General features: G+C 36.8%; 1 protein-coding gene across 1 annotated transcript; it reads right to left on the reverse strand.

The window, feature by feature from the left end:
- Positions 1 to 615: 615 nt before the first annotated feature.
- On the reverse strand, positions 616 to 27,421 carry Upf2 (UPF2 regulator of nonsense mediated mRNA decay). The gene is made up of 25 exons (XM_067085979.1): positions 27,364 to 27,421; positions 25,370 to 25,526; positions 24,034 to 24,244; positions 23,731 to 23,889; positions 22,955 to 23,185; positions 21,985 to 22,081; positions 21,232 to 21,374; positions 20,384 to 20,494; positions 19,610 to 19,784; positions 18,816 to 18,991; positions 17,755 to 18,041; positions 16,050 to 16,197; positions 14,884 to 15,065; positions 13,654 to 13,734; positions 13,337 to 13,493; positions 12,966 to 13,097; positions 12,075 to 12,233; positions 10,099 to 10,278; positions 9,642 to 9,824; positions 8,598 to 8,670; positions 7,744 to 7,904; positions 6,715 to 6,976; positions 5,924 to 6,072; positions 4,022 to 4,114; positions 616 to 2,248 (listed from the first exon to the last, which is right to left on the reverse strand). The coding sequence occupies exons 3-25, from the start codon at positions 24,148 to 24,150 to the stop codon at positions 2,138 to 2,140; spliced, it is 3,567 nt and encodes a 1,188-aa protein (XP_066942080.1). The 5' UTR covers positions 24,151 to 24,244; positions 25,370 to 25,526; positions 27,364 to 27,421; the 3' UTR covers positions 616 to 2,137.
- Between the last annotated feature and the right edge of the window lie 326 nt (positions 27,422 to 27,747).

The following is a 27,747-nucleotide window of genomic DNA, read 5'->3' on the forward strand; positions in this document are numbered from 1 at the left end:
AAATAACCAAGAGAATACAATAGAATATACAATTTAGGCCAAAGGCCAAGTACTGGGACCTATGAGGTCGTTCAGTGTCAAACAGGAAGAAGGTTTCAAAGGTGTAACAGGAGGAAAATCTCAAAGCAGTTGCATTAGGAAACAGTTTTAGTGAGGGTGGAAAGTCAGATGGAAGACAGAGAATATGAACGGAGGTAAAGTAAAAGAAATGCGAGAGGTTGCAGCTGGGGCTGAAGAGATACTGCAAAGACCCTTAAGTAATGCCTACAGTGCACCACATGAGGTGCACTACCCTCCTGAGGAAAAAATGCTTTCTTAGTTCTTGTGAAACCACATTGCAAAAATATGGCACCACTTTCCGATATATATTGTGCAGATCCCATTTTTTTATTCCATATATTCATTATCTTCTGAAAATTGTCCATGATATGAGAAGCAGAATCAATCAAAACAAGTAAAAAATAGAACTGCAAGAAAATTCCTTGTTTTATGCAGGTTTTTACTTAGTATTTTGTCCCTATTATCGTCAAATATTTCAATATCAAGTAGGTTAAGAACAAAACAGCTTGAAGACCAAGTGTAGAACCCATCAGGATTATTAACAAACAAAACAGCTTAAAGTAGAGTCGTTTATTAACAAACAATGCCGCTGACATTCACACGAGAAGGGAGCGAAGTTGACAAGAAATATTCAAACCGGGAAATGAAAGTGAGAGGATACAGTGAACACAGGGACAATAATGGATACAAGAATGGCTAAACTTTGCATGGGTTCTCAACCTGGGGGCCATGACAAGAATTTATGGGGGCCATAGCAGACTGATTCCCAGCCCGAGAAGAACCCTAGAAGAAGGGTTCAGAGGTCTGGTTAAACAAATCATTTATAACTAACCCAATAGCAGACTGATACAAATATCACATTTCAAAATATTGTTAGAAATCAAAATTTATATAAAATAAACAATTTCAGCCTTCCCACTGATGTGTTATAATATATGCAAAGGTTGACTGAACGTTTTCCTGACTAAATTCAAATTTCCTATGAGGCTAGTGACAGCTAGTCTTTTGTAGCGTAGTGACTTAATTTAAGATAATTATAAATGTCAAGTTTATAATAAATTTAGTTCTTATAAGCCAAAGTTCTTCACCAACATTTGTTTATTTATTTTATCCTTTTTTACCTGTTTTTTATTGGGGGGTGTGGAATCTGGGAGAAAAATGAAAGGGAGCCACACAAAGGTTGAGAATTCATGAACGGAGAGGAGAAATGAAGTGAAAAAGGTTGAGAACCAGTGGGCTAAAGGGTTACGTTATCATACCCACTTTCAGAGCGACAGCAAAATACCCAGTTATTATCTTAAACGAAAACTCCATGTTGAGATCTGTAAAACATTATATTATATAATCATAACGTTACTTTATACCAATCTGGAACATCAACCGAGATGACAGTTGAAGGGCCTTCGGTACTCCGTTACTCCAAATGAGTAACGAGAACTCAAGACCAGGTAGTGAAGGCTACGTGATACCCCATAGATGGTGAAGCAATCTGCAAAAATGCAGCATTATTTTATTGTAAGAATGCTATTCGGTTGCCTATCCCTTGGTCTTTATAAGTTTAAAAATAATATAAAAAAATAACGTGCCATACCAGATAAGGCCAATGAATTGCATTTTCTTAACATTCGTCAATGGAAAGTGAGAAAACAGTGATGTACTTGCACAGAAAACATCATTGAGAGACTAAACTCTTACTGTTTGCATTCACACACCAATGAGGTGATGAGCTTTCACATGGAAGCACTTTTGGAGTTTACCGATGAACAAGTTTCTTTTAAATATACAGAATCACTTAAAACTGACCAAAGGACAAAGGTTTAATGATCACAAAACAGAACATCAACGTCAAAACCAGGTAACTTTAAAAACTTATTACTGTCCCAACAAGAGCTGATATCCTTAAGTTTTTTGACTGCTTCGGTCTACAATGCTCTATCCTCTATAGAATGCTGTGTCACCAGCTGATAGGTTTTATTATCATTAAGAATTTATCACACAAGCAGAAAGATATTTCTAGTAAACTTAACAATGTACTATTCTAAGCATAATTATAGCGCTCTCACATATACTGTTTGGTCTATCTTATCTTTTTAGGTCCAAAGATTAGATCGGCATCTGGGGCTCCCTTGGGATGCTGGTACTTCGGACGCCTCTCACGGTTGAAATTCATCGTAGTTGGGCGCTGGGTCTGAAATGGAGAGTTTAGAAATGCAGTACTGTAAAGTATAATGTTCCTTGGTCTGATTTTATATATAGCCTACATACAGACACCACCCTACTTATGAACATTCAACTTACAAACATTCAGAAACAAACGAACAGGATCAGCAATTAAAATTGTGTTCAGAGCACTCCCCTTTGCCACCCCCAAGTTAAAGTTTGTTTTGCACGCCTGTTCTGTACATACAGTGCTGTATGTACAGTGTATAGTGTTTTAGGATGAAAAACCTACAGTACTGTACTGATTTTATATCATACTGTACTTAAACAGGCATGAAGAGTACAATAACCAAGTTACAAATGGTGGTCAGAACGTTTTAAGGAGCTTATGGTTCCACAGTCTGATTTTTTATAGTATAATATAATATCAAAAATATATATATATGATAAATATAATATATATAAATACATATTTGGTATTAAAAAAGCAAGCTTCCTCGGGGTGGCAAGATGAATGAATCATCATCTCAAAATTCTAGGGAAAAATCTTGTTCTTTAGGGAAGAAATGACATTAATTTGACTCCTGAGACATGACTTGAGTAAATATATTTTACACTTACAATATCATAGCAATTCTATTACTGTAAAAGAAGTGTGTGATGGACAAACTGTTGAAAGGGGCTTAAATCAGGAAAACGGCAAATTGGAAGACAGAATACAATATTTTATCATCGTTCTAAATCTTTGAAGAAACAACAAATATGCTTGAGGAAAAGCATACGAACAATTAAACCCATGATTTCCTGAAATACAAGAGTTAACAGCAATTTTAAAGGGATTTACTGACACATCCATATTCAATGGTGTTATACTCTATCTATCAGAAGGCCAATATAATGGTGCAGTGTTAGAATGGTAACCACCCCACACTTGAATTTATAACAGCTAGGCTATGTAAAGAAATGTCCTGACCTGCACCAGAAGTGGGTATTCCACTTACCTGTTGTGAAACCATAAGGTGCCCAATTAATGAAAAAAAAAAATTAATAAAACTTTTCCTACTATCACCTTTCCACAGAAAATACCAGTTCCTTACACTTGCTGGTTTCCAGCGGAGCAAACAAAATTTCCTTCCACAGAAAACAGCTGAACTCTGATATTTTGTCCTACAAAAGTCCTGTTCAGATGATAGCACATAACAAGGGCAAAAATACTCACTCTGTAAATTCAAATGTCTGGTTAAACTATACGCTAATATGCTCCTACACTGGGTCCTGAAAAAGACTCACACTGTAGCCCACAGTGGGTTTCTTCATCATGAAGTCGTTCAAGGAGACCAGACTGCATACACATTAAGTAATGAGACCCTGCCTTGTTCGCCAGTAACGTTTGTTGATTAATTATGCTGGAACCTTTCTGGATTATTGTGTGCCCTTTTAAATTTATAATCTTTTTAAGGAACATTGGTCTTTAAAGTTTCCCCAATCATAAATATATATGATAAATAAATAAATACATATATTAAAACTGTCTTTCATTAAAATTCTTTGCCTACTGTAGGTACACAAAAAGGTTATCTACATCACCCTTCTCATCTAAAATTTCTAGACATCCTTACCATCTCAATAGTATTTCCTCCTTAGATGGTCATATCTGGAGCACTGAACCAGAAAATGCTGATCGCAGTGATCACTCTCGAGGTCATCCTTCCAAAATAAAATTATGGCAATCATCCTACCACACCACACCTTTGGGTTAGAAACAATCAACTGCAGTAAAATAAGTAAAATGTTACTTTACCTGTTGCAAGATTTCTGCAGCTTCTTCTTCCTCTTGCCTCTCGTTAATCTCCAGGGTCATCCTTTTGACTCTCTCCTTTTCGGCTCGTTCAGCCTTTGGGGAAAAATAATTCAAGTGACAAAATCTGAGTAATTATACAAAATAAAATGCAATCAGCAAGGAAAACACCCCTGCTCAAAGCTACTACCACCGTAACACAGATTCAAACGTAAAAATATGCAGGGAAAAGAATTTTTCACCCATATAATGAAAGGTACTGCATTCATAAGAAAGGTACAGCATTTAATTTTTCTGGTGATAATTAACCAAAGAGGCAGCTGTGAGATTTGTGACATGGGTGTGAGATAACTAACTGAGAGGAGGAAGACCTAAGACCCTTTTCACAAACTACAACTATACAGGCAGACCCCGGCTTATGACGCTCTCCAAATATATTTATCAAAAATTATTTCCTGGGTTACAACGCATGCTCCGGGTTTACGACACCAACGATGCTGATCTGACGGAAGAAATATGGCTCCAAAAAGGGCAGAATGATTAAAATTTATAGGTTTTTTTATGAAAACTCAATAAAAATGCATTTTATGACATTTACAAGACACCCAAATGACTAAAAGTGAGGTTTTCTTACGATTTTCAATAATACTTTGGGTTATAATGATTTCTGGCTTACGATGCGGCGTCGGAACAGAGCCCTTGTCGTAAGCCGGAGAATGCCTGTATACTGAAATGAAACCAAGTGAACCAGCCTTTACACCATTAGTAACATAACTTTGAATTGTCTGCAAAACACCAAAACACTCAAGTAAACAATATGTAAGGCTGACTGAAACAGAAACAGTAGCAACAACAGGTTAAGCAACTGTAATAGAAAATTAATCTTACAGGTATCCTGTACTACTTTTAAACAAGTGATATTTTAGGTATTACCACTATATGTTTTGAAGGAGATATAGTAAATGTTTAAGCTATTATAGATCAAAGAAATTAGTATTAATTATGTTTTAAATGCCATATATATTGGATCAACAGTGCTTGACAGGTTGGGGCGACATAAATATGTTACACTCCCAAAAACATGAACCCATAGTACCATAAAATGGAAAACGCAGTATCTGCAAAATTTTCGATACTGAGATATGCCACCTACTGGGCTCGTGAAACAGTAATACAAAAGTTACTGCAGTTTCAGAATGGTTCTTCAATGCTTTATTTAGGGGGTCCCATTTGCAGTGCCTGCAAAATCAGCAGTAAGGCAAGGGAAAACTGCAGTATCTAACATTTTTCTCAGTTTTGTATTTTTGCAGATACCGCAGTCTTCCATTTCAGGGCAGCGTTGTTTCATAGCTATTTGGTAGCCTTTATAAAGATTTCCAAGAAAATCACACCAGAGTATAAAAAGAGTTCACTGCAATGCTGTTTCATCTCAGATAACGAATCAACTGAGAAAATGAAAACCATTCTGAACAAAAATGTTTTCCAAAATTGCTTACATTTTTAGCTATTTATTTATCAATTTATTTTTTCTTTTCTCGTACTGATCCTTTCTCTCGGTATTTCATATTAACTTCTGTTGCTTCTTTCAAATGAACGCCATAATGTTCTTTGGAAGTTTGAATTTCAAGTCAGTGGCACCTGTGGGTCTCTTCTGTATGAATATGGCTCATCTACATAATAATAATAATAATAATAATAATAATAATAATAATAATAATAAAAGAAAAATTATTATTCGGAAACAGTATTTACCTACTGTTGAAGATATAAGCTATCTTTCACAGTAAGATTTCCCAAATAATATTCATCCCAAATAATAATAATAATAATAATATTAATAAGAAGAAGAAGAAGAAGAAGAAGAAATCAACTAAAGGGTTAAGAGAGGATTTGTTGAAGAAATACCTCTTCTCTTGTGCGAAGTTTTGTGACAAGCTCCGAGTTGACAGGCATTTCGACATTGCTGTACTGCTGCTTGCTCCCCGAACGAGTCATCAGAACAAAGTTGACCACCGGTTTTGCATCCTCTTCCGAGTTTTCACTTAAAAGCTGGTCTGCAGGGAATAAATTTTAAACAAATAAAAATTTTTAAGGGGTAACAACGTCGCTGCTATGAGTCATTTCAAAAAATCATGTGGAGAGATAAATGACGATATGAAATGAAGTGTAAAAAGCTATCTGAACAGCTAACTCTAAATTGGAAATAAGCAAGCAATGAACAATTAAAGAATGACACTAAAAGATGGGAAATGGAACTGGAATTGGAATATATCATTTAGGACAAAAGCCAAGAGTTGGGACCTATGAGATCGTTCAGTACTGAAAACATTGATGAATCCACTGTTAAGAAAGGGTGGAGAGCAAGAAGAAAGAAAGAATATGAACAGAGCTACAGTAAAAGGGATGAAAGGGGTTGAAGCTAACAAGGATTCACTGAGCACTTACGACGAATTAAGAACTAACTAAACTTTTAAATCTCCATGCTCATTGCGGACTAAACCTATACGCCCTTTCCCATAACCTTTCACGATTATGTTTTATTTTTATTTATAATACTTATCATTTCATATCAATTAAATGACATGTGTCATACCTATACGGAGTTACAATTTTTCACAAAAGAATTCCTTCCTTTTGAGAGTAAAGATTAAAGAAAGAGAAAAAAAAACCTCATCATCGCCAAAGCGAATACTCACCGTACGTTTTCTTTGCAGTCGTCTTAACGTGAACTGGCACCGATATGTCTAACTGCCCGGGGCGAGGTACGGCGTTGGCTCGCTCCAGTATGCTCTCGGCCATCATGCGGTCGAAGGCGGACATGAAGTCGTTGTCCTCTTCACAATCGACGTGTTTGACATTGACTTTGACGTCCGCCTCTAGCGACGCTTCGTCGATGTCGTTTGTGTCGTCGTCACCTATCTCGTCTTCTGCATCTCCTGTCAGTCCCGCTTCACCTTCCTGTGTTTATGTGGAGAGAGTCCAGAGATTTTTAAGTCAAATTCACAACATCAACAAGATCTGTATCTTTACTTAAGCCTAACTTATGGTTATTCTCACAAGACGCACTCAATGGCATTTCAAAAACATGCGACTCAAACCAATATATAAAAATCTTTAGGCTAATATATGTGGACTGGTGAGCATCCTCTGGTGGGCTAGTTCCTGGCTGTTTCCTCAATACACTCAGGCTTTTATTTTTGCCTGATGCTGAACAGGTCCAAGAGCAGGAAGATAGGAAAATGTGAAATCAGTTGAAGGAACTGAAACATAATATTAATCCTACAACATACAAGATGTATGATCATTAAGATTCTTATGACAGATTTCCTCTTTATGGGATTGGATCTGAAGTGAGTTCTCTCCACTGTCTTCTGTCTTGTGCACTTCTAGTGTGAAGAATTTCCATCTAGAGGACATAGACTCGATGGAAACTCCTCACACTAGAAGTGCACAAGACAGACGGCAGTGGAGAGGACTCACTTCAATCTAATCCCAAAAAGAGGAAATCTGCATCAGGCAAGAATAAAAGCCTGATTGTACTGAGGAAACAGCTAGGAACTAGCATACCAGAGGATGCTCACCAGTCAACATATATTAGCTCAAGATTTTTAAATATTGGTTTGAGTCACATGTTTTTGAAATGTCATTGAGTGACTTAGACTTAGGCTTAAGTACATTTCAAAAGTTCATGCACAGCTCTATTGCCCAAGAAATGAAACGGTTACCTCTTCCGGATTACTCCGGCCAGGCTGACTGTGCTGGGAAGGAGTCAAGGATTCTGCATGGGATTCACTCCAGTCCAACTCTGCTTCCATGTCTTCAAATTCATCTTCGTCGTCCATGTCCTCCATGATGTCTCCTTCTAAGCCAGAAACACTTACGTCACCTAAAATTTAAATTCCAATTGAGCAAAGATGTTATACTCACTGTTAGACGAGCGACTTAAAAAAGGCATATTTCTCTTGTTCTCTTGATACCCTAATCTACAATACAATGCCACCTACATCATCATCATCGTTTTAATATTCAATTTACCCCTTTATGGGGCTAGACATGAAATGAATTCTCTTTACTGTATCTGACTTTAGCACTTTCTGCCTTACTAACAAAAATTTCACATAATCAAGGAGTTCTTATACTTATGTGTATGTCACTCACTGAATGCAATTTTCTTAATACCCTAATCAACACTACAACAGTATCTGCTAACATTAATGTTTTAACATTCAATTAACATGTAATTAACATTCAATTTAACCCCTTCCAGGGTTAAATGTGAAATGAATTTTCTCCACTGTATATGACATACGCAATTTCTGCCAGAATTTGTCTATGTCCCTTTTCCATGATCTTCTAGACCATCCTATTTTTGTCTTTGTTCTGTTATTTTCACACTTACTACTTTTCTGACTGACTGCTGATAACGCCTTGTCATCGAAAGTCCAAACAGACTAAAACTCGACTGCGCCAAAGTATCTTCGACGCAATTTTTTTACTTGTTAGTATGCGTGCTAACTGGAAATGTGAATTTATTGCATTTAAGTAAACCAGATTACCTTACACTCAAAATATTGCATACCTTCTTCCGAAATAGTCTGCAGAGAATCACTCTCCTCCTCCGGTTCCAGGAACTGACGTAAATTGGGAGCTTGCTGAAAAGATGAATACAATTTTTTTTATGGATTTAATTAAACAATTTCACCTATAGACTGTGTATCAAAAGACAGCAATCCAAAATTCAAATCAATTTCTTTGTACTTTAATAATTTACTTACATTTCTGTTTATTCATTAATTTATTAATCTACCTGGTTTTCCAATAACTAATCTCTTTTTCTGAATTTCCCATTACCTTCTGTTACTGCTTCCCAATAAACACCACAATATTCTTTGGAAGCTTCTGGAATTTCAAGTCAGTGGCCCCTATGGGCTTGTTCCATATGAATAGGGTTCGTCTACTGAATAATAATAATAAACATATTTCTTATTACGCCATTTATGCCTAAATGCAAATAAGGCCAATCCCCAATTTTCCTGTTCTAGTTGGTATTGCAAGTATCCTGCTGTAAAATTTTAGCAATCAGCCCAGATCTTTTTCTCCTTCATGATGCTTCTTTAACAATAAAATCTAGTTCATAGAGTAAAACTGGTCAAAAACCTTTTTTTAAAAACTCCAAAACATTCCAAATCCTAGCATCCACTGACCATCAAATTAAGGAAAGTTAGACAAGACAGAAAATAGTTTTTATAAACAGTAGCACCTCAATTTCACAGACCCCAATAAGTAACAAAGTCCATCGAGTAACAAATACCCAATAATATACCCCACACTTGAATACTTACTACATATGTTACAGCTAACAGCAATTCCACATACTCTAACATAAACTAAACCGTTCTTTATTCTTATCATTCATTTGAAGAGATTTATCTAAAAAATATAACATCTAAAATGGTAGCATAGCAAAAAACTACAAAAATAATGTAGCTGACATGTACAGAAGTCTGCTAAATTGAGTCAGTTTGTTAATTCATTATTTTTCTTTTCTAATACCTGATCTCTACTTTCTGTATTTCCTATTACTTTCTGTTATTTCTTGCAAAGAATGAACCTGTCCACATACCTCAATAGCTTTAGCAACAATCTGCTTATTGAGGACTTGCACGGCTTTGCGGGCGTCTTCGAGGCTATTTGACAGCTGCAACTTGGGACGTACCGCCGTGATGGTGTCGCGAACAAGGTGGTCAATTTGCCAGGGGAATTCTTGCTCATCTGTCCACAGGCTCTTCTTGTACTGGAAGTAATGCTGACGGGAGGAAGGGTTATAACGTGAGCTAAAAAGTGAACACGATTTCTTTGGTCATAAATTATCTAATACCTTGTGTACTTTACGTGGGATATTTTGTTACACATGACGTAAATGGCAGCACAAAACTGTTATGTTATGCATTGCTATTATGTCTTCACAAGGTTAAAACCTCTGAACAACAAGGAAATTTAAATGTAACTTAAGAAATGAATTAGGAATAATCTTCCAAATTTATAAACAGTAGACATAACAAAGACAGACACCAACTCACTTGGAAATAGGTCAGAAAACAATCCAAGCGCTTTTTACTCGACCCAGAACTGAAGAACTGGCCGCAGGTCTCCAGCAACATGCACACTAACCGCAGACGAAACAGGTGCTCCGGTGGGTCGTAATCACTCACAATGTTAGGGTCGTACACGACCCCAAAGGATATAAATGAATATAAAACCTGCAAGTGTAAGTGAATATGCTGTAGCTGCAAGAACAATTTACTTACATTTTTATCAACTTAGTTATGAATTTAATTTATTTTATCTTTTCTAATGACTGATCTCTTCTTTCTGTATTTCCTATTACTCTCTGTTACTTCTTTCAAATGAACACCATATACTTTGGAAGTCTGAATTTCATGTTAATGGCCCCTGTGGTGGGCTTGTTCCATCTGAATAGGATTCATCTTCTAGATAACAATAATGATAATAAATAAGAAAAGATCACACTTTAGCATTTACACATAAAAACCATGGTGTTAAAAACAACCCTAATATTTAATGTAAAAAATAACTTTTTATGTAAGAAATAACTTTTACTATGGCTAAGGTCTTGTAAAACCTGGTGAGCCAATAAACCAAACTGTGAATTACTAATCAAAACCACTGATGTGACAATTAGAAGATGAGAATGACCTTCACCACAACAATAGGCTCTGTCTCACTGAATGGAAAGTTTCACACAACTGTCCTGACTCACAAATGTGCACCAATGAGAAGTTAAGTTAAGTATACCTTAGTTTAACCAGACCACTGAGCTGATTAACAGCTCTCCTAGGGCTGGCCTGGAGGATTAGACTTATTTTACGTGGCTAAGAACAAATTGGTTACCTAGCAACGGGATCTACAGCTTATTGTGGAATCCGAACCACATTATACCGAGAAATGAATTTCTATCACCAGAAATAAATTCCCCTAATTCTTCATTGGCCGGCCGAAGAATCGAACGCGGGCCAAGGAGAGTGCTAACCAAGTATGATATCAACCCATCCAATGAGCACCAATGAGAGGGTTAGGGTGTAAAGCAGAGAGTGAATAAACTCTACACACTTGTTTCTGTTGCACTTCTTGTCCAATCCAGATCACAGCCACATCAAACAAAAGACAGACTTACAAACTGACCAACAAAACACAAACGAGAGCGCTTTCAATCTTACGCCACCACCGCTCAAGTGTCACTTAACGCCACCCCACTCTTCCCCAGACTCCCATCTTCTGGGCGTCTTATGCGGTCACAACAACCACCGTTACGCCATTTCAAACATAAGGAGCGGACTGCTTTAAAAACATCTGATAAAATTAACCGTGTACTTTGTATACATTTCTTAAAAGTATTACACATACCCCTACTTCACTAACTCAGAAAATAAATACAACAAAATAATAGTGATTAAATTTATAAAACTGACATCATCAGAGAGCACTCCAAAGAAACTACCTATGAACTACCTATTTCTTTTAGAAAGTAGAAAGTTTGTGGAGTGTAGAATCCACGCAGCAAGAACAAGACCTAGGGGCAAGGGAAAGAAAGAGGGCAAAAGAAAGGTGGGAGGGGGAAAGTGGAATATAAAAATTTAGACCAAAGGAAAGATTTGTTCTTCAACAACAGGTGGAGGCTGGAGGAAGGGAAAGTTACAAGAAGTCAAACAACTAACATGGGAAGATAACAAAAGGAACACATGGCACACTGTAAGTGATAACCCCACTGCCAGCGGTTCTCATTTTTGAACAACAATAAATGAGCAGACACAATAATTTGGTGTAAAATCAAGTTTCTTCATAAAACTCATTTCTTGCTAAACTATATATCAAAGTTTCTTCTTTGGCTAAAGTGTATACATGGCTGGTGCTTTGAACAGAAGAATAAGATACTCCACAGAATTGGTTTGTCTGGCATAAACACACTAAACCAGTCATTATAATTAAATATAAAAGAAAATGAAATCCTACATGTCCTCTCAAGAAGACCACTAACCTTAAATATAATGGTACTTTCAATCACACGATAGTTATATAATTCTCCCAAGTATTTAACAGCCGCTATCCGCCTCTGATTATATTTTGGGTGGTTGACTTCAAGGCCAAGTCTTATGTCTTCTAAAACACCATCAACAACTGCTGGACCAACCCAGTCCTGTGAAAAGACGATAAATTCATATGAATATAAGTCACATGTATGAATTACACTCTGTACATGTAAGCAGTTACAAACAAAAAACCCATTCTAAAGACATCCTTTAATCTTGAGAAACACAAGGGTTTCCAGTCACACAAGGCTCCTCTACAGATTAACATAAAACAAGAATGAAGATAAGAAAGACAAGTATAGCATGAACGAAAACAAAAGTACAAGTAAATATAAAAGTATCAATGTCATCAATCTATGTCATTGACACTTGTTTTGTATTTATTTTGACTTTTATTTTTCTCTGTACTCTTTTTGTCTTTCTTATGCGCATTCCTGCATTCTTGTTTTATACGTTCCCCTGAAGAGAAGCCTAGTATGGCAAGTACAGTCGGTAACGTGTTGGCCTCGTAATCTTAGGACCAGCTTATGCTCCCCGTTAAGGGGTGAAGAGTGAGACTGTCTACCAGATGCGTACTGCCATGAGTGATGTCATGGTGCGGGGTTGGGGTTACCCGGCTGACGTCCGACTGAGAGGCAATAGCCGGCGGGAGGACTGAGACCACCAAACTTTAACTTTAACTTTTTAGTATGACTCGAAACTGTTATGCTTTTCAAGATTAAAGGATGTCTTCAGAAAAAGATTTTTATTTTTCTCTTTCGTTATTCCTGGAGTCTTTCTCAACAAGAATTTCACAGCACACTAATTGACATGGCTGCATAACGTACGTATGTACTCACATGATGGGAAATTAATCCTGCCACCAAGTTTGCAATGCATCTGATATTATAGAACTTGGCATTCCACACCCCGGTGAGACACTTCACAATGTAGCTGGCTGTTTCTGGGTCTTCCCAATGCATTTTTCTCATCTGTCAAAAAGAATGAAAAACAGTGATTGAAAATACAATGAAATATAAATGAAAATTTGTCACCTGAAATGTGTCACAAAAGTTCTATACACAGAATAATTAGGAAACCATTAAGCATGAAAATGCAAAGTGAACTGAACTGTAGTAGATAAGTGGTACAGTTATGAGGCACTTACAGGAACACCCCTTTCTTCACTTAACATTCAGCAAAAAATCTTAGCACACAAGAGGGTTCTTACCTGCCTTAAAATCTTTTCAGTGTTTGATTTACAGAGATCGTTGTAGAGAAGTTTCCGTATGTACTGGTGCATTGGGGGCCGTTCTTTTTTTGTAGCCTCTGGGCCAGTGTCGGGAGGGTTTACGTAGAAGTAAGCATTTTCAATCATTGTGTTGTACCTAAAATAACGGAATGAAAAACACACGTCATTATTCCTATGCACAACTTTAACTTGAGTTCTCTGCTTGTATATTTTTACACCTACACCATTTTAATTACTCGTGCAATTAAGATATTTATATGAAATGAAGTATTCCTATTGAATTTCCTTAAACTAACCTGGGATCAAAAGCTTTCACCGTCTTTTTTCTCATCATCTGCTCAAGGCAGACTTTTGTTCGATGATGTGAGTCATGGATTCTGTAAAAAGAAAAAGAGAGAAAAAAAGCTGACATTATAAAAAATTAGGATTCAGCATCATCCAAACCCACTAACTCGGACATAGCCGGAATCACCAGGAGATGGAGTGAGCTGAGGGGATCGGGGATTAGAAGCAGTACCTTTCCTCACATGGACAACAAGTGAGTTAAGGCCTGATAAGTAACCAATTAATTACTCATGGCCTGCTCAAGCTATATCAATGATTTCCCGTAAATTTCAATTAAATACCATGATGAAATAAAAAATAACTCATAAGAGGATGCCTAGAAATGACCACAAACTTCATACAGGTCCTCATATAAAATCTGCCAGACTCAAGGGGTTAATGGTGTTTTATGACGAATTTAAAGCTTGCATGAGAATGTTTACATCAGAAGTGACTGGTTTGATATACAAATGCAATTAATATAAGAGTGCCTTGTGTCTCTTACTGTTTCAGTTTAAATTCAGTACATAACATGAGAGAAACTGAGAGGAAGAACAAACTTACACAAAAAAGGAACAGGAAGGACAGACGTAGGTGAAAAATGAATAAGACAAACAGACATATGGGAAATGAACTGCAAGAACAAATTCAAGTGAAATTTTGTGAGATAGAGAAGGTTGTGAACAGAAAGTGGAATGGTTGACAGTATATTTGCAGATGACGGGGAGTTGACTAATGACAGTAAGGAGAAGTCACAAAGGTTGGTGAAAGAATTAGAAAATGCTTGTAAGAGAAGGCATTTTAATGTATATACCAGTGAGAATGATGTCATGTAAGCCTGCAGAAGTCGAGAAGATGGAGGAGAGAATGTTAATATGGATAGCACAAAAATGAACACTATTGACTCACTTAAGTACTTGAGATATATTCTACAATTTATGGAAAACTTACAGAGATGAACCACAAAGATAGCAAAGCAAGGAAGGTGACTGTGTGACGGGAAAAAATTGAAGACTAAGAAGCATTTCGAGAAAGACTGAATGTAAGAAATGAGTTAACTCTTGGTGGAAAAAGTTTGTAAAGCGAGAGTGAATGAGAGAAAGGGGAGAATGGTCTATGGACAAACAGCCTACAAGGTGTCTGGAATAGCATAAATTTACTTGAGGCAAAATCATGATGCACAAAGTGAAAACACTACCAACCTATACATGAAACGTCCACACGTCTCCAACAAGTTACACGCCATCTCGATGTGGTGGTGGTTGAAGTCTTGGAGTAACATCCTAAGGCAGATCAGCGCCTCACTCCTTGGGAAGACACGAAACTTGACCAGCTCGCCAATGAACCGGACGACTTTGATTTTAGACTCAATATTAATCTGATCCTGAAAAAAATTTGTCTGTCAATTAACATATAACATATCTTGGAATAAGAGGCATCCTTTCCATATCACTATCAGGAGGATCTATGAAGACTTTTATCATATACTGGAATTGGGTTGGAACTGGAATATTGTATAAAGTTTAAGACAAAGGTTATGTACTGGGACCTACAAGGTCATTTAGCACTGAAAATGAAATTGGGAGTAAAGAAGGTTTGAAAGGTGTAACAGGAGGAAAACCTTGCAGTAGCACCATGAAATAATTGTTAGAAGAGGGTGGAAAGTGATGTGGAAGAAGCAGAATATGAACAGAGTCACAGTAAAAGGAATGAAGGAGTTGCAGCTAGGGGCTGAAGGGACGCTGCAAAGAACCTTCAGTAATGCCTGCAATGCACTGCATGAGGTGTCCCTTCCCCCTACGGGACTCACCATACTGACTGGGAACTGTATTGTAGCTCAATGGATTGGGCTAATTTGAGGCTCTCTGGGCTCATGTAACTACTTACTAATTGTAAAACTAATATTTGATTTAAGAATTCAAGATTAAAAGGGCAATCTTAAATGTTTTCTGACATAAAATTCATTACTTCAAATAAATTAAGCTGGCATTTGTATATGATCAAATGCTATAAAAAAATAAAGAAAAGGAGGCCACTGTGGTTATCAAAATCATTTGGGGACCTATAAAATTGGGCCACTACAAGAAAATTCCTGTCAACTCACTGCTTAATGAACTATTGGTCTACTGCTGTGGGAGTGGTGTCTTTAATATATAAAAAAAAAAAGTTTCTTTCCAATTACAAGGCTGGTTTACCCTTAAACAATTCACCTCGTATTTCCATTATCTAAAATATAAAGAAGTGCATGAACTAAAACCACATAATATAAATTTCCATAATAAAACTTATTATTCGGATACTTACCTGCTGTTATACAAGAATACTCATATAATAAACTTAACTTGAACATCGATTCAGGTTTACTTACTTTCTTGCGAACCTGGTATCTGAAATCTTGGCGCAACATGTTCACAAGGTCTGTGGCAAGATCGGGCATCAGCGGTTGCAGAGTTGCCACCAGTCGAGAATAGAAAGGTAACAAATCCAGCCTCGTTCTTGGGACTAAGAACAACGCCCTGCATATCAACGTTAAGACAATGAAATTAATGACATTATAAAATGTAATTAATGGCATAAAAATTTAATTAATGACAATAAAATGTAATTAATAACATCATAAAAATAACAAAGTCCAGCCTCGTTCTTGGGACTAAGAACAACGCCCTGCATATCAACATTAAGAAAATGTAATTAATAACATTATAAAATGTAATTACTGACATAATAAAATGTAATTAATGACATAATAAAATGTAATCAATGACATCATAAAAACAAACTAAAAAATAGTTGGTTCATAAACTTGAAAAATGCCCAAAAATATCAAAATTACAGTTTGGAATATATAAACTTTAGGCCAAAGGCCAAGTGCTGGGACCTGAGGATGTACAGTACTTAAACATTATTATATTGGAATTTTATTGTTATACATTTTTAAAACTTCTTAATTTTCCTTGAAAAATCTGAAACGAGATTTTTTTTTTTTTTTTTTAGAAAACTCATTACTATATGAATGCCTTTAAATACATTTGCTCCCTTTTTCCACTCTCAAGAATCCAGTTTGATCACCTGCATATCTGGACACCCAAGTCCCTCCCAGCAGAAAATGCTCATTCGAAGTGTTGTCTGACCAACTGATGGCTACTGGTCAGTAAGGGGGCAACTTTTAAAGCAGTGGTTTGTGCCAAAAGAAATAAATGGTTTCAAAATTTGTAATCAAACGTTTGAGTAATTCTTTTAGTGGGAGAAGTCTCGCTGCTATTTGAATGCTGATCTTCGACTTCAAAGTCTTGGAATCAGAGAACTACTGAATGACAGTCTCTGCTACTGAAAGGCTGAATCAATATTAGACAAAAGTACTCTTGTAAAGTCACCACATAGCGTTGTTTTCGGCACGATTAACTAAAGCATGTTTTCTTTGGTGACTTCCCATTTTCTTCAAACTAAATTAACTAAAACGGAATCACGCATTTTTAACCATTTTACTTCATAAATTTATACAAATGTCACACATTGTGTATCATATGTTTCTTCATTCACAGGCATCAAGACTGTATCCATATTGAAGTTCTGTATTGTAATTTGTACTTATTCACTGCATATTATTGTTTATTGTTTCGACCTCAGGTCACAGTCAATTCCATTGTCTTTCACGGGCCGGCGCCAGTCGGCCGCTATATAAACTGCCTGGATCTGTAATAAAGTAGCAGTAACTTTTACCTGCTCGTTTCTTTGACACCTTTACACTCTCAGTTAACTGAAAAATAAATTTAAAACATGCAAAATACTAACTGATGTCGAAGTCTGTGATACTTTGCTTAATAAAGCATTGAATAAGCTGCTAACATGTCCTTGATAACTGTAAAATACCAACCCACATTGGTATAAAAAAAGACTAATTCATAACAAAATGTAAACAGAAAATACATTCAAATAAAAGTACGATACTTCATTGCGCTAGCTGAGATTTGTTTTTTCTGTGTGTCACATGTTCTTGCCCTTGTTCAGTCTCAAAGTGCCTAACATCTACTAGATGATTAACTGTGAAACCTAAAGAAACTTTAGCTAGTTACCTGACTAATTTCTTCCTGTTTGGTTTCGTATTTAGTCTAAGGCAGAACTCCATCGCAGCACTGTCAATGAGATCCCTGTTGATGCAGTTGGGGAGGGCACTCAGGAAAGCATCCAACAAAACTTTGTTTGACGATGGACCTGAGCTTGTCAGGCTGTCATCTTGGTCCTCTTCCGGTGGCAGCTCGGGAGGTAAAATTTCTTCTGAATCGTCATCCTGGGTATCTCCCACTTCTAAGTCATCTTCTTCCAGGTTAACGTCAACTTCCTCCGTTGGAATTTCAACAGCCTAAAAATATCTGCAGAAGTTACTTTCCGAAAAATGAAGTAATCATAATTAGACACATCATACTATGGCAGGGGTCGACAACCTTTTTGGAAAGAGTGGGCTGGACAGCTATGCAGTGTCTCGGAGGAGGGCCATGTTATTGTGCTATAAGGATCACTTAATGCCTTAAACTAGATAACAACGGTTAGATTATTAGTGTCTAGGTGTTAAGTTGGAAAGCCGGACTGAAATCACTTGCACGTTGGAGGTTGCCGACCCCTATATACTATGGTATACGTACCTTTCTAGGCCTCAAATGAATTTAACATAAACATATAAAGAAACATTATATAATAAACCTGGAAATCAAAGGAATACATGACCTTTGTTCTATCTGTGATTTACAAATAATTAAGATCTACAATCCTTATCTATCTCTACAATCAATATTATTAAGTTATATAAAGGTGGTTAAAATTTTTGGGGATACGCTTCAATTACTGGCTTTTCTGAGTTGCTATACAGTACAGAGGGTACGAGGGCCTTCAGCTCTGGAAAATTCTCATAGCATTTTAAATATTCTTGTAAATAAAGTAATGATACAGCATTTTGAATATTCTTGTAAATAACAATACAGTAAAGTATTTCGAATATTCTTGTAAATTGGAATTTACAATACTTGACCTTTGTGCTGTTTGTTATATACAAATTGCTAATATCTCAAGTCCTTGTCTCAATAATCAATATTAAGTTATGAAAAAATACTTAAAATTTTTGGGAATAAGGTTCTATTACCGGCTTTTCTGAGTCACTGTACAGTATGGAGGGTATGAGGGCCTTCAGCTCTGGGAAATTCTCGTAGAAGGCGCGAGTGTCGTCGTCCTCCCACAGCACGGCAGTGCTTCCCTCAGTCATTTCGCCTCCTTCGCCCAGTCCGATGTCACAGAAGCCTATATCATCACTTGTATTCTCTGCAAGGAGACAAAATAGTACAGAGAAAGAGAAAAATAATAATAATATAGCATCTGGATGCCACTGAGTTGATACTGAAGTTTCTCAGTCTCATGAATAAGTTTCAGGTAAATTATATAACAGCTGTCCTGAGTTCTTTTACTCCTTAATGTTTTGGTAGTACTCTCTACCATTTACCGAAAAGCAAGTGAAGCCAGGGTCTGTACGCCAGCTTGTGGGTACAAATATAGCATCATTGTACCCCTGGCTTCATTCGCCTTTTAGTAAATGGTGAGAGTACTACCAAACATTAAGGAGGAAAACAACTCTGGACAGCTGTTATATAGTTTACCTGCTGCTACAGAGAAACTCATTTGTGAAACTGAGAAACTTCAGTGCATATACTCAACAGCATTCAGACAGCCATTTTCTTTTTAACAAAGAACATCTGTCTGCGAAGTCTGAAACTAAACCGCCAACAATGTTCATCGGTTTGGATGAAACTTACCAAATGAACAAAGACAAATTATTCATCTAATTAAGTTTACTATCAAAAACACTTCAACTAGAAATACTGAGATTTTCAGCAAAGACATCAAATTGTGGGAATGCTGTTTACTAATCATTTGTTTACTTACTGTCTTCAGGGAGTTCCGGGATTTCTTCGTCAAGCAATTCGGCCATCTGCTGAGCGTTAGCGAGAAGCTTCCCGAGTCCAGACGCCAGGTTTTCGACTAGAGTCAGACGGTCCTGTCCCAGCTCTCCTCGCGTCTGTAGCAATCGTCTGTTGTGTTGCTCTACTTGTTGTAGTGCCTGAAATATGCAGAACCAGCACATTTATGAATGAGGATATTAAAGCACTTACCAGTATTGAAAATAATTATGATTATCAACTCAAAAGTTACCATCTTTACACAATTCTGATTCCTAACAAACCACTGGTTTAAATTGATTTTTCTATATTTTTAGACTCTTGTACAGCTTGCCCAAAGGCTTTCTTAATGGTTTAATAATTTAAAAGTCTTTTTTTTATATTTTTAGACTTTCATAGGGCTTGCCCAAAGGCTTTGTGAAAGATGCAAAAACTCGAAGAGGTCTGATGACTTAAGTAGGATAAGATCGAAGCAAACATGAAGAGTAAAGACATTAAATATAATTTTTAGGCATCCCTTTTACTTAAATCCCAGAACTTTATAAAACCTCAACTCTGATCTACTAGCCTCCTACTCAACATTCTTGTTCAACTATTCACCTTGATGTATTTTCTTCTAGTAATATTCATCCTCCATCCCAATCATTCTTTATACTCTATCTACCATACACTTTCCACTGTACTGTAATAGACAAAAAACATACCACCAAGTTTACTGAGCAAATGTTTCCTGATGACTTATGATAAAGTAAAAACTTACCTTGTGATCGTGCAGCAAATGTTTGCTCAGGGACGTATAGTAATCTCTCAACAACTGCCGCACATTCTTCTGCCTTTCCTTTGGCAGGAAGTCACTTTGTGGCACGGTGACCTGTAACAATATAAAATTATTTATTATTATCATTCAAAAGATGAATCCTATTCATATGGAACAAGCCCACCACAGGGGCCACTGACATGAAATTCAAGCTTCCAAAGAATACGGCGTTCATTAGAAAGTAGTAACAGAAGGTGGCAGGAAATAAAGAGGTCAGTTATCAGAGAAGAACAAAAACCTAAAAAATTAATATATAAATAGATAAAAATATAAGCAAACTATTAAAATACAAGGACATTATAAACAACACACAACGCACTGTGTATAAAGCACGATATAAAGAACGATTCAAGTCTAATTTCTAATAACAACATTGTGTTTTAGAGTCCATTTACTTAAATCAGCCTCCTGGTTGGTCGAGTTTTAAAAAATATCATAAAAAATGGCAGCTAGCTGGTAAGTTGCATACCACTAATGGATCTACCTGCCCAAACCAACTCTTTCCTTCATTCTGCATTTGTTTTGTTTATGAGAAGTGGAAACATGGCAGGGTTGGGAAGCTGGAACTCACATGATACGGTTTAAACAAAAGTTACTCTATGGTGAATTTGGGTAACTTCAAAAAGTAAGTCGTATACTGAGTGGGAAAAAAAAAGGTTTAAAATTCTGTATGAACACACCAATCAATATCTACGATCCTACCAGCAATAGATTATGATTGCCTTGACGACTTTAATGAACACACAATAAACCCAGTCTAGCAATTTGAAAATTCAGAGCACTTCACTTACTTGGAATTCCTCAGATAAGAGTCTGATCTTGCGTGGCACTAAACCCATGTAGTCTTCTCCACAGTGGCGACAAAATGTCAAGAGGACAGAAATATTTTGATGTTCCTCCTTGTCTGACGTGACTAATGTTGTCAAAACATTACCTGGGAATAAATAATGATGGTTCAATGTAATCTGTAGCCTGGAGAGTTAAAAAATGGCTTAATCATTTTTATGTTTACAGTACTGATGAAAATATGGCATCACAACATCCAGGACCATTGAAAAGAAGACTATGAATGAGAAAATCTCAGTGTATTTTTAGCACACAAAAGCTGTCAGTTTAAAGGTTAAGCATATGCCTTCTAACGACCACTTGAGGCAGAAAAAATCATGTACACAACCTAAATCACAATGGAAAAATTATCTGCCAAAGGAATTATCCTACAAAAGGTTATCCTTCAGAATTTTCACACGCTGACCAAACTCCATCCATAATCTATCACAAGCCAAGGTAATTAATTATTCACTCCTACAACATGGTATACTTTGGTCAGTGCTTGGGTCTTCCATCAGCTTTATGAAAGCAATGGTTTCATACTTTTGAATGAATATAATGTCACTTTAACAAATGTGTCAATGATATACAAAATCCAAATTACATATATTTACTAGCTTGAAAAATTGCAACTAATGCACAATGCTTATTTTCTTAAAGAGCAAAAACAGAGCCTGAAATTAGCAGACTCAACAACTGTGGCAAGTAGGTCTTACCTAAAAGAGGCAATCCCTCTTTCGGAGCAAAAATCCCAGCAGTAATAAGTTCTGCATACAGCCTCAGGTCTACTCGCAGTTTACTCATGTTAGGAATCTGTGGATTTGGGAAAAAATTATATTTTCAGTTTCATTCTACCTAAACGTTCTTACATTTACTGAGATTAATCAGCAAACTGTTCAGATATTTATACTTCAAAAAACAAAATCACAGCTCATAAAATATCAGTAGCACAAGTAGTATTCATAAGGGTTGCAATTGGTTCTTAAGTTGAAGCTTCAACAAGTCTATATCTTTGCATTTCAGTCCATACATAAAACTAAAACAGTTAATTCACAAAAAAACCAACTTCAAATCCAGTGTCACCTCGACTTAAACAGGGCAACTGTAGTATTTTGTGATTTTAGGAAGCTTTAATGTTTGTATCCTGGTTATGTGCTAGAAATATTTACTGACTGAAAGACAAAATGAGAGAAGTGTTTTAAGCACCTTCTTTTTGTTACTGTGTGTGTGTGTGTGTGTGTGTGTCATTACAGAGATTAACCAAGGACCAAGTGAAGTCTGTTAATTCTAGAGTCTCGCAGCTGTTTACAACACTGCCTTCAACAACCACTTGTAACAGTACTCATCCAAATTTTCATTGCTACAAGAAAGTACTAGATGTGCTGTTTTGAAATCTTCAAAGCAAGTGGAGATTACTGCAACCTAGCAATAAATCCTTTTAAAAATTTTCATTCCCCCGATAGTGATTTTCCTAATGTAACTTACATGTTCATGAATGTTCTGATGTACTGTATAAGGTTTTAGAAACTTTAACGATTATTTTAATCAAATTTTTGTCAATAATTATTGCATCTACGATTATCAGAATGAGTATTATCATAATGAGCATAAGAAGGGTTGAAAACCTCACAGGGCCAAGTATCTCTCAGAAAAGCATGCAAATACTCTGTAAGTGATGTGACTTACCTTATCCTCCTTCTTTGGCGACAGGACCTTCTGCCAGTTCTCCAGAAGCGTGGGAGCGAAGTCGTGGTATCGCTGATGAAGGAGAGAGCATATGTGCACAGCGGTTGCAATGTCCGACATTTTCAGTTTGGCTTCCACCACTGCTTGCGCCACTTCGCTGACATATTTGGTCAGGTTCAAACTCTGCAGGTCCTTTATCAACGAATCGTGCTGATTTTCCGTCAGATTTTTCTGGGAAAAAAAAAATGTTTACAAGCGTAAACAACAAAATACTGCTCTTACACTGATATGTGTATATGCCTCATCAATAACTACTCTTGCAAGTAAAGATTAGTCTGCTTATATACAAGTATAATTAAAAATATCACTCCAGTGAAATTACAAATACCATTAATTTTATGATGCCACGAAAAGATTCCCAGGAACGATGAATGCATGAGGCATATCCAAATAGCAAAGAACAGTTTTACATACACTCTACTGAAATGGAATGGAATATAAAATACAGTATAGGGCCAAAGGCCAAGTGTTGGGACCTACGAGATCATTCAGCACTGAAAGGGAAATTGAGAGTAGCAAGGTTTCAAAGGTGTAACAGAAGGAAAACCTTGCAGTTGCACTATGAAACAATTGTTAGAAGGTGGAAAGTAAGATGGAGGAAAGAATGTGAACAGAGGTAAAGTAAAAGGAATGAAAAGGTTGCAGCTAGGGGATGAAGGGACACTGCCAAGAACCTTAAGTACTGTAATGCCAACAAATGGACTCTTCTAACTCACTAGTTTTTTAATGAAGGCAGTATTTTTCTTAAGACTTGAATCTAACATTGCAGTATTCAACTCTGGGCGGTCCTTCGCTGCGGCTAAGTTCTGCTGACGTAGCTCCGCCTTTTTACTAAGTCGCTCCTCAGATTCTTGGATGTAAGCCATAAGAAATTGCTGAAACACAAACCACTGCGATTAATACCCAACAAGACTCACGGCTGTTCAAAAAAAAGGTGAAGGAGTTACTGTAATTTCAAGACATCCAATCGTTTTTGACACTACTTGAGCATTTACAAATGAACAGGCCTATTAATTTACCCGCTCCTCCTCCTTCTTTGCCGCTGCCTCTTCCTCTTTCTGCTTTTTTGCCTCCTCCTCACGTTTCTTGGCTTCTTCCTCCTCCTGCTTGGCTCTCGCCGACGCCTCTTTCTTCATCTTTTCCTCCTCTGCCTGCTTTTTCAGCTCTTCCTCTTGTTTCTGTTTCTCGCCTCGTCGTCTTTTACAAAATCATCTTGCTTCTCTTCAAAACCTGAAAATTGAGGAGGTACATTAGCGACTACAAAATCAAGAACATGTTATGCGATATTTCATCAGTACAATCTCTCTTCTTAATGCTGATGCAAACATGACCAAATCCACCTTGGGTACTATAGGAAAAGAAATTAGATAAAATGTTCAAGATATTAAGGGAACGGCTTGACATGACAAAAGTCTTTTAAACTTCAATTTATGAGTCAAGAGATATAGAAGATGAAAGAGCTCTTTATCCTTCAAGGTGGAAAAGGAAAAGATTACTCATACCACCTGACTCCACAGTAAACAAGGTCCACATAGTATCTGCAGCTTATACATGACAACAGTTCTCAATATGGCAGTGAAGGTATTACACATATTACAACACCATGTGAGTTAATAGCAAAAACTGACAGATATCTATGGAGGATTTTATACTAATGATGGAAGTGAGAAATGTAGGTCAGAAAATTTATAGCAAGATTGCAAACTGTGTTTGGAATGCCAAATTCAAAAGGACTCACAAAATCTGCCATCAGATGTGATGGGGACCATAAATACAAACTCAGTTTAGTGAAAAGATTACTGGAATAATAATAATAATAATAATAATAATAATAATAATAATAATAATAATAATAATAATATTTGAAGTGAATTTGGGAAACGGGGGACTTTCCTATTGACTGGGAGTGGGAGAACTCATCAGGGAGTTAGGCTGACTGATAAAGGCGCTAACTGGCTGACGCCAGGTCCCAAGAATTCTGATCATACAGGAGTGCTGCCTGAAGTAGCGAGCAGCTGGATGATTATCCCAGGGGTGCGCCTTGCCGTTCTCCTGCCAATCAGTGCTTTTGTCGGTTAGCCATACTCTCCCAGATGGATCATTCTACTCCCAGCGAACAGAAAAGCAGCCCCTGGTTTTGACGACCAACCAAAAATAACCTAAAATTTCTGTAAGCTTGCTTGCAGGTATAAATATGGCATTACTAATAATAATAATAATAATAATAATAATAATAATAATAATAATAATAATAATTTACTAGTAGCAAAAATGTTAAAAATATGCAATGCACTAATCAGCTGTTAATATGCAGCTATACCATACATCTGGTCAAAATTAACCTTTCCAACTTGCCTTTGTGTGAACTGCTCACTCCTTTGCCAACAATTCTTTTCTTTTCTCGTTCTTCTCTCTCTTTTCTCCAACTTTTTCCTCCTTTTCTTTCCTTGCCCCCATCCATTTTCTATTTTACCAAGAATGACGAATACCTCTGATAACGAAAACAGCTATTCTGTTGGAAAACAATACAAAACTATAAAAAAATTCATGTCCTCTATACTATACACAAGCCTCTTAAAATTTCCCTTATGTTGAGACGTTTCATTTTCAAAATTGCTTTACAAAGTTAAACATATAAAAAATGCTAAATTATTCTTTTTAAATATATATAAACCTCTCACTTTACTACATAATTACTATCTAGTCTAGCTTGCGATGAAACATACTCCTATATAAAAGGCTTTGCTTTGTATTTCCATAAGAACATGACACTTATGTAAATTCTGATTAAGATTTTAAGGTAAGTTTATTGATGGTTTTTTAAAGTGACATTATGTACCAGGTTAGTATGGACCTGTTAACCTATGTTATGTCAGTTGTGGACCAATGAGGACCTGGTGCCCTAGGATAAGTTAGGTTAAGTGACAACCCTATTATTTTAATTTACAGTGCCCTAGATCAGGTTATATGGGGGGGTCCTGGGAAGGCAAAGCCCACAGTTAGGTATGGCTACAGTACCCTAGATTAAGTTAGGTTATGTCGCAACCTTATTATTTTAATCTAAAGTAACCTAAGTTGGGTTAAGGGGGTTCAGGGAAGGGGGTGACCCCCACCAAGTTAAGGGCCTGGCACCCTACGTTGGGTTAGGTGGGGGAGTCCAGAGGGCGAAGCCCACAGATAAGGCTATCTCTAAATCTCATTGCCAATGAAATGAACTTCAAAAACATTCAAAGCACGTAGAAAAATCACGTTTCTAACTCCAAAATGAGGTATATAAAATTTCCACATACTGGTTTTTGAACTTCGAACACCATTCCACTCTGTTGTTCCAAAGTTGAAATTAATTATAGTTTTCGGTAAAAATTTTCCTCTTGAAGTGTTTTGAAACTTCATGACATTCATTTAATTACCAAATCAGTAGTTTATACTGTCCAATGAAGCTATGGGGACCACGGTGGGAAACTTGAGAGGGGGAAAATATAAGAGTAAAATAGCCTACAGTAAAACTGCAGAATACTACCGCAGCCCTCTAGCTCGGCAACTACCAGTTTACATGCAAAATGGGCACCATGTCAGCACCAGCCCCTCACGGCTGAATGTAAAATCATAAACTAAACATAAACATAAACAAAAGGCAGTAAATATCTAGACGAGTGGCTGGTAGGAATCAGTGGCCCATGATTTTACCTAGCCTACTTCTGCTGGCTCTGATTCTGACTAGACCCGAGGCAAGATTTAGCCGGGGAGGCTTCAACCCCCCCTGGACCCCCCAAATTAACAATAAACATCGGAAAGGTCTGATCCTATCATTCTGCATACTGCCTGGTCCTATTTCACTTTTGTGTTTTCCCCTGCCATAAAAACCCCATTTTAGCCTATATGCCATAATTATGGGGGTTCACTAGTGGGAAAGTGGGGGTTTCCCACTGTGGGCCCCCGTATTTGTGGGATACAGGCTATACGATGGGGGGTGAAGGGTTGCAGTACGATATCGCTATAACAAGGCTTCTAACTTTCTACCAGATTGTACGTCTATAAACGCCCACATTAAGCTATACCGTGCTAAATCCATATTTCCCATCCAGAAATGCGATTATGGCTTAAATTTCACCATAAACACCATAAACATCCAACAGATATTATGCCAGAATACGGCTAGGCAAGGTACACGCAAATCCTCATCCGACGTAAGTTGGCGTAGCCAAACCTCAAGTATTAGCCTAACCTAGCATAACAGAGTCAGCCACTGGTCTATAAAGTACCATAAATCATATCTAGATACTAAATATTTAGATTTATGGAGGATTTTTACGCTGACACGGAAGTTACGACGTGAAATTAATACGTACGTGAAGGTCACTCGGACATTGTTTACCTTCTTCGATGGCGAGACGTAAACTGATCGTCAATGAGGTCCGTTCGATGCTGTAATAAATGTTTTAATGCTTTTATTTTTCCATCGATTTAACTTTAAACTAAGTTATAAGCCATAATTTAAATTTATAATATTAATAAAAACTCTATAAAAATAATTTGATAACAGTATAAGATCATTTAATCAGTCTATTGAATAATTTCTCCTCGGTGCGTGACATTTCCCAAAAGGTGAATGAAACTCGTCCCTCTGGAGGACCCCACTTTCATCCCGGTCTTGGGAAGGACCAAAACAAATGTGAATAGATACGAGAATGAAAATAAAAACTAGATGCAACTGGGGTTAATGGAGTGCTCTA

The sequence above is a fragment of the Macrobrachium rosenbergii genome, chromosome 42 (genome assembly GCF_040412425.1).
Source record: "Macrobrachium rosenbergii isolate ZJJX-2024 chromosome 42, ASM4041242v1, whole genome shotgun sequence".
Classification (NCBI taxonomy): domain Eukaryota; kingdom Metazoa; phylum Arthropoda; class Malacostraca; order Decapoda; family Palaemonidae; genus Macrobrachium; species Macrobrachium rosenbergii.